The sequence below is a fragment of the Colius striatus genome, chromosome 10 (genome assembly GCF_028858725.1).
Source record: "Colius striatus isolate bColStr4 chromosome 10, bColStr4.1.hap1, whole genome shotgun sequence".
Taxonomy (NCBI): Eukaryota; Metazoa; Chordata; class Aves; order Coliiformes; family Coliidae; genus Colius; species Colius striatus.
This window is the reverse complement of record NC_084768.1, coordinates 4100135-4115116: the sequence shown is the minus strand read 5'-3', so window position 1 is coordinate 4115116 and position 14982 is coordinate 4100135. Positions and strand designations below refer to the sequence as shown.

The window sequence follows — 14982 nt, the reverse complement described above, 5'->3', positions numbered from 1 at the left end:
AAGCAAGTCATCTGGAGCCTTAGTTTGTCCCACAGTCTACATTCCCCTGTAATAGCCTGGGCAGTTTTGACGGGCGTTGAGGCTGGCTGCAGTTTCCTGCCAGGCGGAGCGTGGAGGTGAGGAACAGCCTGGTCAAGACCCCAGCCACCATGCCAAGCTGAGCCCTGCAAGCTCTCCACAGGTGTTTGTTTTACAGGCTCTGAGCTATTGGGCTGACTCCCAGCAAAACCCACGGCTCACACTGACCTGCCTCCTCTCTGCCACGTTACCTCTTGGTAGATCAGACACAAAAGCAAATGTAATGGAAAGCCAGAGCTGTCCAGACACGCACAGCCCGCTCGCAGCACGCGGCAGGAACGCAGACGTGTGGGGAGCGGAGAATATGGGCTGTCGTGGAGCAGTGGGTGGAGGTTGTTTTGCTTTGGGCTTTCGTGGGTTGGACCCTTTTCTTTTTCCTCTGCCTTTTTGTTTTTTCATACTTGTGTCTTGTATATGCTAAAACCAAAAATGGGTTTTTGTGGATTCTGTTAATGTGACCAGTGACGTTTCTCTCTAAACAGGGGCTGATTTTTAGGTTCAAGTTCCTGATGCTCATTACCCTGGCTTGTGCAGCCATGACAGTCATCTTCTTCATCGTGAGCCAGGTGGGTGACAGAACTGTGCTTTGGAGGTCTGGGCACGTCAGCCTCTGCCTCCCCAGCCACTAACAGCCTCGGCTCAGGGGCTGCTTGGACAAGCTGTACTTGTTAGAAGCACATTTGGTGGTAAATTGCTTTTTAAGAAGTTGTTTTTGTTTATTTGAAGCACTGCCATATAAAGTTGCTGGGGCTGAAGCCTTCACAAAGGCCTTTGGCTCGTGGCGAGGTTTGGGGCTGTGCTGATTGGAGTATCAGCCAACAAGGTTTAGTCATTTCTGAGAACTCAGCAAGAGGAAAAATGTTCAGTTCACACTGAAAGAATCCAGTGGCTTTGTCCACAGAAACAACAGAATGCAATCTTCCCTAGTTGACTTTGCAACCCTACTGCTCCCAATAGAATCTGTCGCTGTTTATTCTGAGCTCTGACGCTGTCTCTCTACAAAGGAGGTTGTGTCGCTACTTAAATGTTCTGTGCTGGTTTACTCCAAGGGACTTTTCAGATAACATCTGTTTCCAAGATGTCATTTCTGGTTGTTCCTGAGCGTAAGCAGCTCGTAGCTCCAGGAGAGCCGTGATACAGCCTCTCAGGGCTGGTGCTGCACAGCTCTGGGTGCAGCAGCTGTCGCTGCGCCACTGACGCTTTGGGTACATGATGAGTCCAATGCGAAGTGCAGAAGCAGCAGGTGATTTTGCTCTTAAACACCTGTTAGACTGAAGCAATGTTTTGAGGAAGCTGTATGGCAGTTCAGCTCATCAGTGAGTGCTAATGACCATCACTGTGTACCAGAGTAACACATTCCTCTTCTCGAGCAGGTTTGGCTCTCCTCTTCCCCCTTCAAGCCTTTTGATGGAGAGCCAACATCTCAGTGTGACCAGTCTGTGCATCCTCAGTTAGGGTTAATGTTGATGACTCCAGTAATATTAATATTGATTGCGTTTTTGTAAATCATGACCCATCTCTGCATGCCTAAGGCTGATGCTGTCTGTAAGACAGAAGCAGAGGCAGGCATTCAGCACATTAGCTCTTAGCATTATTCATGCTGCTTTTCCTTCTTTAAAAGGGCTATTTATAGAAGTGTGATGTTTTCTGATGTAACTAGCTGTCTCCTACGTACTGCCCTTTCTGTGGCAGTCCTTGCTGAACACATCGGATTCGGCAGAGAGAGATCAGAGGATGAGACATTTGTCACACTTAAGGATGATAAATCCCAGTTAAAGGAATCCTGATGCAATCATTTTTGTAGGGAGGACTTTTCTCCTGCAGGTTGAGGCTAAAGAGGAGAATCCTGGCCCGACTTCTGTGCTGCTGAGTCTGTTACACTCCCTGTACTCCATCCTGTCGCACTGGCACCATTCTGATGGATTTACTCAAAGCTGATGTTTCAGGGGGTCACTTCTGCAGCATTTGGCCTTGCTGATGGGCCAACGTGGCTTTTGTCCTGGGCAGGTGACTGAAGGCCACTGGAAGTGGGGAGACATCACGATCCAGTTGAACAGCGCCTTCTTCACCGGCATCTACGGCATGTGGAACCTCTACGTCTTCGCCCTGATGTTCCTGTATGCACCATCCCACAAGAACTACGGTGATGAGCAGTCCACCAGTGAGTGGCTCTTCGTGCTCTGAGGGCTGGCTGGGGAAGAACGTGGCATCAAGTGGGCAAGACCTTTTGGGAGAGGATTTCTGCCATTGCACCTTGCAATATTATGCAAATGACAGTGTGGTTTTCCTAGCAGACACTTTAATTAATGGCTAGGTTATAGACAGGTTTGAATGTTCCACTAAGGCTGTCTGAAACCTTCTGGAGAGTTGTTTGTACCTCTTAGCATTGCCCAGTGGTGTAGCTCAAATGAAGGGACAGGGAAAGGGGAAAACAGAAATCTGGGCAAGTACGGAATGGCAGTGCTGTGGGGTCCTTTGTCAGTAGTCTTCAGTAGAACAAAAAGTGGCCTTTACTAATTTGCTTCTATTGAAATAACTGTAAATAAAAGCATTTCTAGAGATGTTGCATAGTCCATAGCTCAGGTAGCTCCTGACAGCCTGGAGGAAGTAAACCAGGTCTGTTGCTTTCTAATTCTCAAATATTTGAGAGACCAGGCTAATGAAATAACTTTGTTTCTCAGGTGACCTGGGAGCAAACAGTGGGGAAGAGCTTCAGCTCACCACCACCATCACCCACGTGGATGGACCCACAGAGGTGTATAAACTGTCTCGCAAGGAGGCTCAGGAGTGACACTGAGAGGTGGCCTCAGCTGGGACCCAGAGCGTGGGGAGTGCAGAGGACAACACAAGGGCAAGAGCTCTCTGACCTGCCTCGCTTCTCCAGGACCCTGTACCCAGCGTGGTCTCACAGAGCAGTGGCACCGAGCAGAACATTTGTAAACTCTTTAATATGGTGTAGTTCTTTCTGGGGGGAGGGATCTGTATATTGTGTTACACTCCAGCATGTAAAAACCTGCTAGAAAGCATTAAGGTTGCAAAGTCGGGCGCTCAGGCGTTGGGAAGGGGCAGCACTGGCGTTGGGCTGCTGTGTTCTGGCTGACATATGCTTGTGCGTGAAGGTGGTGGGAGCTCAGTCAGGGAGCACGTGTTCTGTGCCACCAGTTTGATTCTTGTGTGTAACTTCAAACACAGTGTTTGGTAGAGGGGGGAGCTAAAGCCTCATTGCAAAAAAACCCATTGAATTCTACCATCTGTAATTGCTTGAGGTCTTCAGTACAGCCCTGAAACTCCACAGCAAACCTCTGACCCTTGAACAAACCCGTTGGGGAAGGGAGCAGACTCCAAGCAGCAACACACTTTCTCAGTAGGTTTTGCGGGTGTTCAAGGACAGAGGAGTGTAAACCTGGATGCCTGAGCTGGGTCTCAGTGCAAAGGAGGACTCCCTTCCTATTTCCCAGAGCCAGCTCTCGTATTCTCGGCCCCTTTGGCTTCCCTTGCTTTTTGTTGTCTTCGTCCACTGTACCTTTTTGTTACAGCTCATTAGTTTCTCTGCTCCTTATGTGCCATGGGGAGGAGAGAAGGGCCACAGAAGGGATGGTGTGTTCTTGGCTCCTATGCCTTTGAGCTGGGCAGAGGACCTCAGGCAGTCCCACTCCTCCTTGCACTGCCAGGCTGGAGCACACTCGGCAGAGCTGAATCCTTCCAGGGCTTCTTAGACTTGAAAACAATCTGCTTGTCATGCACTAAGGTGGGGGTTTGCTTTGAGGCTGAGGTCTCTCTGCCCCATGCTGTGCCCAGGGTGTCTACCTGTGAGGCTGCTTGGCAGTATGAGGGGAAGGGAAACTGCTCTGGGGTGGAGGCATCAACTGGGCTGAGCTGGAGACCGGCTGGGAGAAGGGTTAATGGTGTGGCCAAAAGGATCTGTGTTGCTCAGGGCCCACCTTCTTCCATGGCCTAGAGGATCCAGGGGACCTCACCTGGCACTACTAAATGTTTGTATTAGCTGCTAGTAACACGTAACTTGACCTCCCCAGCTCAGTTTTGTTCCTAAAAGATAAGAAATCTGCTGCTGCTGTCTGGTCAGATTGAGAGAGAGGAGAAGCCTCTAAAGTGGCTGATGGGTGACCATCGAGGGTACCAGTAGAAACACGGCACTGGAAAAGGTGACAGGTTGGATCTTTAAAGCTCAGTGATTCCCACCCCAGGAGGCAGCTCCTGCTCAGTGATGCCCATCCCTGGCTGCCCACACAGCTGCCCCGCTGTTGGCATGGGCTGCAGCACCGAGGGGTGGCTGCTCAGTCCAGCTCTGCCCATCCCTGTCACTGTTTCAAGCACGTTTGTAAGTTTGATGGGTTTCTTTCTGTAAAGCAGGATGGCAGTGCCCATGTACTGAAAGGAAATGTGGTTTAAAAGGGGAAAAAAGTAGAAAAAGGAGGGGTCACAGTGCATGTGGAATAAGTGCAGGGCCCACACCTTCAACACAGCCAGCAGCTGGGACTTGTGAGGAGCTTACATAAGGAAAGCAAGTGCTGCTGGGTCCAAGCAATGGTCCTGCTGCTGTGGTTCAGCGGCAGTGTGAGTTGAATTGGTGCCCGTGGCCGTGTGCCTGGCTGAGCTCTCCCCTTTGCAGCTTTAACAGCCTCTTTCTCTTGGGTTCTTACATGGTATTTATGTTGTTCTGATAGACGTGTCCGTGGTTTCTCTTACGGCTTAGGGTAGCGTTGCGTTGTGTAAAGGCTCCTCACAGACGGGCAGCTGCAGCTTTAAAACCAAATCTCGTGTCCAACACTAACAGTGTGTTCATGGGGCGTGTGGATGTGTGTGTGGGAGGTTTTTTATTTCTTGATTCCTCAGCCCTACTTACGTGTCTCAGAAGTAGTCCCTGGGTCTTATTAAAGCATATCCTTTTTTGTTTAGGTTGAGTCTGGTTTTTACAGAGTGCTTTAGGCCACCTGGAAAACGAGTAGTTTTGTTAATTTAAATAAAATATACAGTATTGTGGATTTGTGGCCAGCCTGGTTCAGTGACAGAAATCACCTCTGCTGTGAGCTTGTTTGCTTCATTTGCTCTGACTTCAGGCAGCTGCAAGTCTCATGGCTTTTTCCTAGAGGAAGCAGTTGACTGGGACAGTTTTCTCCTGCATCTCTACCCAAACACGTTGCAACACAGAAACATGGTGCTTCGATGCCTTTTGTGCCTTTCAAACCTTTGCTTCGGGACTAAGGGTTAGCAGAGCCATTTCTGCCTCATCTCTGGAGCACTGGTCACAGCCCCAGCCTGCTCCCATGAAGGGCCCAACCCTTGGGTTTGCCTTGGGGCTCTCCCCTGCCTGTTGCTGCTCCACAGCCCCACAGTTTTCACACCTTGGCTGTGGATGTGACATGCTGGCTCTTACCCACCCCACTGAGATGTCAGGGTTTGGGCAGCTTACTCCAGCTGCTGCTGTATTCAAAGGCACTGCCGCTCCCCACATCATCCTTCTGCCTGTAAACCAAACAAAAAGGTTTCCCAGGACTTGCCCTGAAGGAGTAATGGAAGGTTTGATGATGGCAGATTCATTGCAGTGTCAACAGCTTGAAGTTGGTGTCGCTGGGTGCTGCGTGAGGGGAACTGGGCTGCAGAGTTGCAGGCAGAGCCTGTGGCTCCATCTCTGCCTGGCTGTAACGCCGCTGCCTCGGCCAGGGACTAGGGCTGCTCAAAGACGGACTAGAAGGATCTAATGAATTTCAAAAGAGGAAAGTAATGAATTTTAAACAACTGTAAAACCACTGCCACCCTCCCACGGGCTTCTCTCCCCCAGTTCCTTAGGCTGGGATGCTGCCCTGAAAGGCCTTTGCTGCCCTCTGCTGCCACCAGAACGCGGCTTTCCTCTGGAGCTGGAGAGACTAAATCCCTCACCTCTCAAAAGGTGGGAAATTGGCTCACATGTGAGAGTTCCTATTACAGGCAAAGTGCTGCTGTGAGGGTCTGAGCTGTACCAGGAGCATTGTGCTCCTGTGCCACCAGGCAAGGACACCGTGAGAACTGGAGAGGGGGGGAAACCTACCAGAGAGTTTCCTGCAGAGGCCATCAGTGTTACTGTGAGCAACCACAGTAGGAGGGGAGATGGGTGGTGATGGGCTTTCTTGGGTGAGCTGGGGACCATCAGTTGTGAGCTCTGAAAATTGTCTTTGGCTGGAATAGTTTGTTTTCCTCATTACTCTTTTCTGAGAGGTGTAGGACCAGTCTTTGCTCTAGAACTGGTTTGAAACTGAAGAGCAAAGCAGGGAGCTGCAGCAGACTCGGACATAGCTTTGTCAGCCTGTCCTTTGCTCTCTCCCTCCCGGGGAACCCATCTGCAGCAAAGGATCCACAAGAAGCTGGTGCTGTGATATTTGCAGCGATGTTCCCGGGAGGCACTTGGGGAGTGGGGCTTGTGCCCCGTGTCCATCGCTCTGGAAAGGTGTGTTAGGTCTCAGAAGAGCTCAGGGAAGGGGGACAAAAAGGGCTGAAGGGCACCTGGCTGTATTTCCTGGCTTAGAAATGGAAGAAGCAGAGATGGAGTGTCCCAGCAGCAGTCTGAGGCTGTCCCCAGGTCTCATGGTGCTGTCAGCACTGGCTGGGCAGAGGGAGGTGCCGGCATTTTCTCCTTGTCCTGTTTAAACCCGGTCCCAGCAGCCCCAGCTGAGGAGGAAAGGCTCATCCACCCAAACCTTGGGAGGCTTGGAAAATGTCTGAAAATGAGATAGCTGCCTTTGAGCCAGCTTTGGCTAGCTGTGGTAGCAAATAGGCTACTAATTGCTACTTAGCATCTCATTGTGGCTAATGAATACCCCATAAACACCAGAAATGATGCCTTATAAATCAGCTCTGGTGGCCATCCCCATTAATGATAGAATTCAGGCAAAGTGAATGGTTTGCAGATTTGCCACAAGACAGCCGTCCTGCCTGGGGAGACAAGACCCATAAAGGGAGGGACAGGAGTCATTTTCCAGCAAAGGGGAGGTGAGAGGTGATGAAATCCTGCCCTGGGCCTCTTGCAGCAGCCAGGCAGAGGGGTGTGAGGCTCAGTGCCCACTGCAAACCGCTGCTCCTGGGTTTGCTGGTGTTCCAACCCACAGCCAGGGTGGGTGGAAAGGGAAACAGGCGTTGCCTGCACTCAGCCGGGCTCGTGACAGCTTTTGTCACGGCCTGGCTGTGCTCTCATCTGGGATGCTGCTGGCAGGCAGGCATGCCAGAGCCCGAGGACCTGGGGAAGACAAGCTTTTGCACAGGGAAAGTCTCTGCTCTTGGAGAGAAATCTTTTCGTTGATCCAAATCAATCCCTGCAGGAGATGAAATGCACAGGGCAGCGTCACTGCCAACCGCATGCACTCGGGACAGCTCAGGCACCATTGCAGCACCTTCTGGATTTAGGAATCCCCGAGGGCACTGTCTTGGAGAGCCGGGTGAGGTGTGCTGAAGGTAAGCTGTGGGAAGCTGCTGCTGAGGTGATGGGGCAGATCCCCAGGAGTTCTGTGCAGAGGTGTCTGCAGCACGTGTGGTCACACAGGTCCCACGCCGCCTGCCCGCTGCACTGCTGGGCACCCTGCCACCCCAGCAATGCCCCCACCTTTCACCACACCAGGCGTTTGGGTTTGCTCACACTGGAACACACACAAGCTCCTGTGGTTGCCTGTGGGCTACCCCTTGTATTTACACCTACAGAGCTGAGCAGGGGTTGATGGAGATGACTAATGAACAACAGTCCCCTGAATAGCATCATCTCTCTCCGCAGTTGTGACTCAGCAGCTGTGACTACAGCACTAATCACATAATAGACCTGTGGTTCGTTAAAACTAATTTTCCTCCCTTTGTCTGAAGCAGAATTGATTAGTGTACTGTTAAAAAGCTCTGGTTTATTCCTCTGTTTTTATGAATATTATTTGATTATTGTGTCATTATTTCAGAGAGGAACTGCAAAAGTAGCTCGGTGCAACGGGATGCCTCACGGGCGTTAGAGGCTTTGCTTTCAAGGTCTCAGGCACAGTGCTCTTTACTTTTGGGTGGATTTGATCCAAGTTCTACCCCAGGTGTTTCCCAGTACTTTGCAAAAACATGTTGTTCTGCTTGTATGTTGTGCAGCTGAGATGAGAACCAGTCCTAATCTCAGTCAAGCTTTTCCTAATCATCAATCTAAACCTCCCCTGGCACACTCTGAGGTAGTTTTCTCTTGTCCTGGGTCGTCTTACTTGGGAGCAGAGCCTGACCACCACCTCACTTAAAACCTCCTGTCAGGGAGTGTCAGAGGGTGCTCATGTGTCCCCTCAGCCTCCTCCAGGCTCGACACCCCCATTCCCTCAGCCCCTCTCCAGCACCCTTGTGCTCCAGTCCCTTCCCTAGCTCTGCTGCCCGGCTCTGGCCATGCTCCAGAGGCCAGTGTGGTCTCTGTCTGGATGCAGGTGAGTGGCTCTGGAGGAGCGGGCTCCCCTCGCTGGAGCCTGCCTGGGGCTGAGCCCCGGGGGCTGAGGGGCGATGCGGGGCTGAGGGGCGATGCGGGGCAGGCACAGCGGGGCTGAGGGGCGCTGCGGGGCTGAGGGGCGATGCGGCGCAGGAGCAGCGGGGCTGAGGGGCGATGCGGGGCTGAGGGGCGATGCGGGCTGGCGCCGCGGGGCTGAGGGGCGATGCGGGGCTGAGGGGCGATGCGGACTGGCGCCGCGGGGCTGAGGGGCGATGTGGCGCTGAGGGGCGATGCGGGCTGGCGCAGCGGGGCTGAGGGGCGATGTGGCGCTGAGGGGCGATGCGGGCTGGCGCAGCGGGGCTGAGGGGCGATGCGGGGCTGAGGGGCGATGCGGGCTGGCGCACAGCGGGGCTGAGGGGCGATGCGGGGCTGAGGGGCGATGCGGGCTGGCGCACAGCGGGGCTGAGGGGCGATGCGGGGCTGAGGGGCGATGCGGGCTGGCGCACAGCGGGGCTGAGGGGCGATGCGGGGCAGGCGCAGCGGGGCTGAGGGGCGACGCGGGCTGGCGCAGCGGGGCTGACGGGCGACGCGGGCAGGCGCCCCGGGGCTGAGGGGCGCAGCGGGGCTGAGGGGCGACGCGGGCGGGCGCAGCGGGGCTGAGGGGCGACGCGGGCTGCCGCAGCGGGACGGGCGCTGGGGCCCGGGCCGCGCTTCCCGCCTCGCGCTTCCCGCCGCGGCGCCCTGAGGCGGCTGCTGCGCGCGCCCCCTCCCGCCCGACATGGCGGCGGCTCGGCGGGACGGGCCCCGCGGCCTCGGCCCCGCGCCCGTGTGGAAGCGGAGCGACGGGGACGTCTGCTGCTGGCAGGTATTCGGTTATCTCGTCAGCCTTCAGGGAACGTGATGTTGTTAGGGGAAACTTTTCAGAAGCGAGGAGAAACACAGCTTGTGGTCGTGACACGCAGCCCCTGTGTTTGCGGCGCCAGGGAGCCGCAGCAGGGACCCGAGCCCGCAGAGCCCAGAAGGTTTGGTGGCTTCTCTGGGGAAGGCTGCAGGAACACATCAGGTCATCCCTGTTGCTTTCTGGCAGCAGGACTAGAAGGCTGACGTGTATTTTAAACGTTGAAACAGAATCTCCCTTAAATTTGAGCTGAGGAAGGTGCAGGCTGGGCAAAATCCTCTGTGCTGGGCCCTGGGGCGGCTGCAGCTGGAGTGCTGTGGGAGCCCCTCACTCACTGCCAGAGGGACACCGAGGGGCTGGAGCGTGGCCAGAGCCGGGCAGGGAGCTGGGGAAGGGCTGAGGGATGGGGGTGTTGAGCCTGGAGAAGAGGAGGCTGAGGGCTGACAGGAGCACCCTCTGCAACTCCCTGACAGGAGGCTACAGGGAGCTGGGGGTCGGTTGCATCTCCCCAGTAATGAATTACAGGACAAGAGGAAACGGGCTCAAGTTGCCCCAGGGGAGGTGAAATTGGAGCTGAAACAGAACTTTTTTCCTTGAGAGAGGGGTGTCAGGCCCTGTGCCAGGCTGCCCAGGGAGCTGGGGGAGTGCCCAGCCCTGGAGGGATCCCAAAGCTGAGGTGCTGAGGCCGTGGGGTAGTGCTGGGCAGGGCAGGGTGAGGGCAGGGATGGGACTCCATGAGCTTTAAAATGTCTTTTCCAACCAAAACGATTCTATAAAAGCCATCGGTGCCTGGGCTCTGTGGTGCAGGGGACTGAAGGAAGTGCGATGGGAGGAAAATAAACTCGCCTTCGGTTGTGCAGGGAATTAGAGGGAAGGAGCACCCAAACTGTGCTCCAGCAGCTTTAGCCACTGATTCCGGGCTTTGTGTCGGTGGTCGGTTTATTACTACGGGGCTCCTGAGGCGAAGGCTCGGTGTGCGGTGGCTTTGAAGCGCGGGGGTAAGCAGGCAGCGGGGGCCGGTGCCCCCGGCTGCTGGGCGGTGCTGGGGCCGGGAGGTGGCCCAGCCCGCTGCGGTAGCTGCCACCCACCCTCGGGAGCGCAGCCAGCGCCCGGCTCTCCCCGCCCGCAGCGCCTGCAGCCTGGGGGAGGTGGATGGATGGAGTATCGAGGAGCAGAGCGGCAGCCGAGGGCCCCGCCAGCGCTGCCCGCCCGCCGGTGCGGAGCGGGGGAGGAGGCGGGGGCGGGCGCGGAGCCGAGCCGAGGCTGCGCTCCCTGCAGCGGCGGAGCCCCGCGCGGAGCCGGCCCCAGCTCCGCGGCTCCTACGCGATCATCGTCTCGTGCCGCTGGACAGTGGAGCTGATGGCGATAGGTGAAGGCGTTTTCTCCTCTCATAATGTTAAGCGTGCGTGGGATGTGTGCCTGGGGGGATAGTGGGGTGTTTCTTTTTAACGCAAAAACAAACCAGGATGGGAGGGGAGCGACTTATTTCGTTGCTTGTTTCAGGAACGTACCGTAAAATTACCGAGATGGGATGAACAATGTCTTTTTCTTTCTCTCCCCATAGCGCCTCTCTTTCCTCTTTGCCCCCTCCTTCTTGCTTCTCCACAAGCAGCCTCTGTATATAGGGGTGTGTAAACTTGAAGAACCCGGGGTTTTCCAGTTAAAACCTCCACTTGCAGCTCAGCGCAGCAGACATGCCTGAACAAAGCAATGATTACAGGGTGGTTGTGTTTGGAGCAGCAGGGGTTGGCAAGAGCTCCTTGGTCCTTCGTTTTGTGAGGGGAACTTTCAGGGAAACCTATATCCCCACCATCGAAGATACCTACCGGCAGGTAATCAGCTGTGATAAGAGCATCTGCACCCTTCAGATTACAGACACCACAGGAAGCCATCAGTTCCCTGCTATGCAGAGGCTGTCCATATCCAAAGGGCATGCTTTCATCTTGGTGTACTCTGTCACCAGCAGGCAGTCCATGGAAGATCTTCAGCCCATCTTTGAACAGATTTGTCAGATTAAAGAGGACATCCAAAAAATCCCAATAATGCTGGTGGGTAACAAAAGTGACGAGACCCAGAGGGAGCTGGATGCCAGCGAGGGGCAAGCATTAGCCAGCAAGTGGAAGTGCTCCTTTATGGAGACGTCAGCCAAAATGAACTACAATGTGCAGGAGCTTTTCCAGGAGCTCCTGAATCTGGAGAAGAGGAGAACTATCAGTCTCCAGGTGGATGGAAAGAAATCCAAGCAGCAGAAAAAGAAGGATAAACTGCAAGGCAAGTGCTCTGTTATGTGATTGACTTTGGCTGGACTCGCACCCCTGCATGGTGCAATCGGAGCGTGGGCTCCCACAGAAAGTAGTCCTTCTGCTGGAGGTTTCAGATGAACCTATGCCTTACAGGGCTACTGCTTGTCTCTCAGATCTCTGCTGGATTGTTTTATACTTTGGTTTTAAAGAGGATGAATTTCTGCATGGTTATATTTTTAAAACAATAAACGTTGAATGTTAGCCAGTACATGTGACTAGAAGTTTTTAATGCAAGAAGTTTACAGGAGAGAAAAATGTCAGTCAGAAAGAAACACCTCTCTTCCTGTGAGTATATGCTAGGTTTTGTTTCCAGCCTGTTAGCTCAGAAGAAATGATGATATATCTATAACATGTATACTTCAAAAATCGTTTCCAGGGATTTGTTGACTGCAGCAGATCCTTAACAAAGCTAGGCATTTGCACTGCAAGGGAATGTGTGTGTGGCTCCTGATGCTTGCATTGCTGGCAGACAGACTGGCTCCCCTACCAAAGATGCATTTCTTTTTCATGGTAGAAGTTAGGTTTAGCTGTGTGCCGTGTAATTCCTGAGACCTCTGCAGTTCCGTGAGTGATTCCAGCTCTGCCTGTGTATAATCAGGCTGCTTGTTTACTCTGACTTCCCCTGCTCACTGAGACGGGAGGTTCCACGTGCTCCAGCTCCGAATGCGGGGGTGATTCTCAGCATCCTTGAGCAAGAGCTGCCTCCCTCACAAAGGTAACTCGGTGACTGTAAGCCCCAGTGGTCAGCTGGTTGTCTGGGCAGTTTGCCTTTCCTTCCCAGCTCTCAGTCTGGTTTTGCATGTGACTGAAGGTACTTTTGCAGTACCCATAGAGTTCTCCTAGATATCTTTTTTCCCCTCTCTCTTCAAGTTACCCAGGTTTTAGCTGAGACTTGTGACACGTTGGTTCAGGTAACACTCCTTCGGGAAGAAACATCTGCACTTGGAAGCTGTGTGTTGACAGCAAACTCCTCTCTGAGGGAAGCTCGTAGCAGACACTTCCCAGAGGTGAAAGGCCTGGAGACATGGCCTTCATCCATCTCTTGTTTCCCTCCCCCTGCTTACCTTTATGGGTTTTTTTGCTGTTGTTAACAACAGACAAGCATGATGAGGTTTATTTGCAGTGCATGGTTGAGAAAGATCTCAAGAAAATCAGTGCAAGTGTTTGCTCTCAGCCTGTGCCATAGATCTCCCACCTTGTGTGTGTCTCAGTCCAAGCAGAAGGCTGTGAAGACTTCAGTATTGCACCGTAGATCTAATCGTGACGCAGCAGCATCGTCCTGGCACAAGGTATGTGGGAGAGAGGAATTGCTTCTCTTTATAGCCCTTTTCTCATGGAAGGATTTTAGTGTTGAAGATGAGCAAAATAGGAGCCAGGAGGTGCTGGGAAGTACACACCCTGTCTGAGTTGGAAAGCATTAGTGGCTATTAATAACTGCTGGCTTTCTGCGTAAGCTGCCAGAGCAGGGCCTGTTCTTCCAGCCACCATTGGGCTGTGTGTTGCAGACTGATACACAACACCATGAAGTTTGTATCTATGTTAGTATCTCGTGTATATGAACAACTCTTGTGGTCAGTGCTGGCTCCTGATGCTTCATTGTGTCCTGTGTCTGCCAGGTAGCTGCTTTCTCCATCCCCTTGGGCTGTTCCCGCACACATGTAAGGGCTCAGCTGGCCCCTCATGTGCTGGGGAGTCTGCCCCAGTCACAGCTGCAGCCCTCACACCACTTGATTCAGCAGAAAATCAAGATGGTGGTTACAGAAGCCCCAGCCAGTTCTGGATGAGTGCTTGGTGCTGACAGAAGCGTTAGGCTCACTTGCCAAAAGGAAGTGCAGGTTTGCCAAGCTGATACGGAGGCACCATACCGGGCTTTTCTTACTGGGGATGATGCCCCACAAGCTTCCTGAGCTGGGCTGGTGCTGCCAGCTGGTGTAGCCCTCTGTGCCACTGCCCCGTGGAACCTTCCCTTCTGTTGCAGTCCAGGGTGAATCAAACGGAAGGGCAGCTGGAGAAGCAGCCGTAATGGCTTTGCTTGAAAATAACTCTTCCTTTTTTCTCTCTGACTTTGTGCAAGGTTTTGATCTCTCTGTTCTTTCACTTCCAAGCAGTTATACAATGCTTCTCCGTGGGTCGTTTTTAGCATCTGGCAATTATTACTGCAAAGACTATCTCAGTTCCATTCCAGCCTTTGAAACCCCTGTAAGACGTTTTCTATTTCAGCCTTTTGGAAATGTCATGAGACCTCGTAACGTCTCTGCAACTCCCACTGCCTTCATGGAGATGCCTGTGCAAAGGCAGGGCCGCGTGGGTCTGCAGTTATTCACCCAGCTGGGATGTTCTGGAACGTGTCGTGTCGAATGGCTGCGGCATTCTCTCCGCTCGTGGTGGGGAGACACCAGGGACTGGAGGCTGGCACAGCACACAGAACAGCTAACGGGAGCAAAGCAGGCCAAATCCTGCCCGGGTGCTCTTGCATCACTGGCAGAGCCCCTTCTGTGGTCTGAGGGTGTTGGGTGCCATGTGGGGTGGGGACACCTGGGAGCGTGGAGCAGGCTGGGGTGGGCTGGCGCTTGGGCAGCCGCCTTTCATGCTGTGTAAATCATCTGTGGTTTGGGTGTGCTCCATCCATCGTATTGGAAGTTCACGTGGGTTAATAAAGTGTAGTTTGTTTACACATAAACCAAACTACTCTGATTTGTGTGTGTGTGGAATCTATCATTCCTACAAGAAGGGGAGTTTAACTGAGCTGATGCCTGTCAAGGTGTTGGCTATTAACAGTTCCGTATAAATCTGAATGGCAGGGTTATCTTGAGGGAGCTGCGTCAAGAATGACTCTAGGGAGTAACCGGAACACCATGGTGCCTGGGGATGCTCCTTCATCCTTATGGAACAGCAGCCACGTTCCACTTGTAAGTGAATGTTATCATTGAAGCTCGGGTTGGATCAGCTCCCTCCCAGCCTGGGGCTGGTGGGTTGGTGTGTGCTGGGATAGACTGCAGCGCCGCAGCCCTGCTCCTCCAGCTCTTCTCAGCACCACTCCTGGACTCGCCTTCGTGCTGTGGCATGCTGCTGTAGCTGGGGCACTGCGACTCTCAGGCTAACGAGAAAACCTATAGAGTTGCTGGTTTTAGAGACTGGAGGGTAAAATCATCCCTGAGGTAATCCATGGCCCTTGCAGAACTGCACTTGGGGGGCTGATTGCACACGTGTTTTGTTTCTCACGTCGGAGCATTTTGCTGAGTTAAAGGAACATTGGCTTTTCTTCAAGGACTGAAGTGTTTTGC

The 14982-nt window shown here is 53.4% G+C and overlaps 2 protein-coding genes across 3 annotated transcripts in view; both read left to right on the top strand.

Moving 5' to 3' along the window:
• The window catches only part of WLS (Wnt ligand secretion mediator), a 31582-nt gene extending 26501 nt beyond the window's left edge, over positions 1–5081 (top strand). Inside the window, exons 10-12 of the mRNA XM_062003309.1 lie at positions 561–644; positions 2086–2239; positions 2760–5081. Of these exons, the coding sequence (XP_061859293.1) occupies positions 561–644; positions 2086–2239; positions 2760–2869 (348 nt within the window). The 3' untranslated portion in view covers positions 2870–5081. The remainder of the gene's footprint in view (positions 1–560; positions 645–2085; positions 2240–2759) is intronic.
• Positions 5082–9266: 4185 nt separating this feature from the next.
• DIRAS3 (DIRAS family GTPase 3) lies at positions 9267–13667 on the top strand. 2 transcript variants are annotated; one of them, XM_062003311.1, is made up of 2 exons: positions 9267–9362; positions 10960–13667. In XM_062003311.1, the coding sequence occupies exon 2, from the start codon at positions 11090–11092 to the stop codon at positions 11684–11686; it is 597 nt and encodes a 198-aa protein (XP_061859295.1). In that variant the 5' UTR covers positions 9267–9362; positions 10960–11089; the 3' UTR covers positions 11687–13667. The 2 variants fall into 2 exon arrangements, with proteins under 2 accessions (XP_061859295.1, XP_061859294.1); XM_062003310.1 differs by having other exon boundaries at positions 9267–10764.
• The last annotated feature ends 1315 nt before the right edge of the window (positions 13668–14982 follow it).

Coding starts and splice junctions, on each gene's coding strand:
- DIRAS3 (XM_062003311.1), top strand. CDS start 11,090: ATGCCTGAACAAAGCAATGATTACAGGGTGGTTGTGTTTGGAGCAGCA.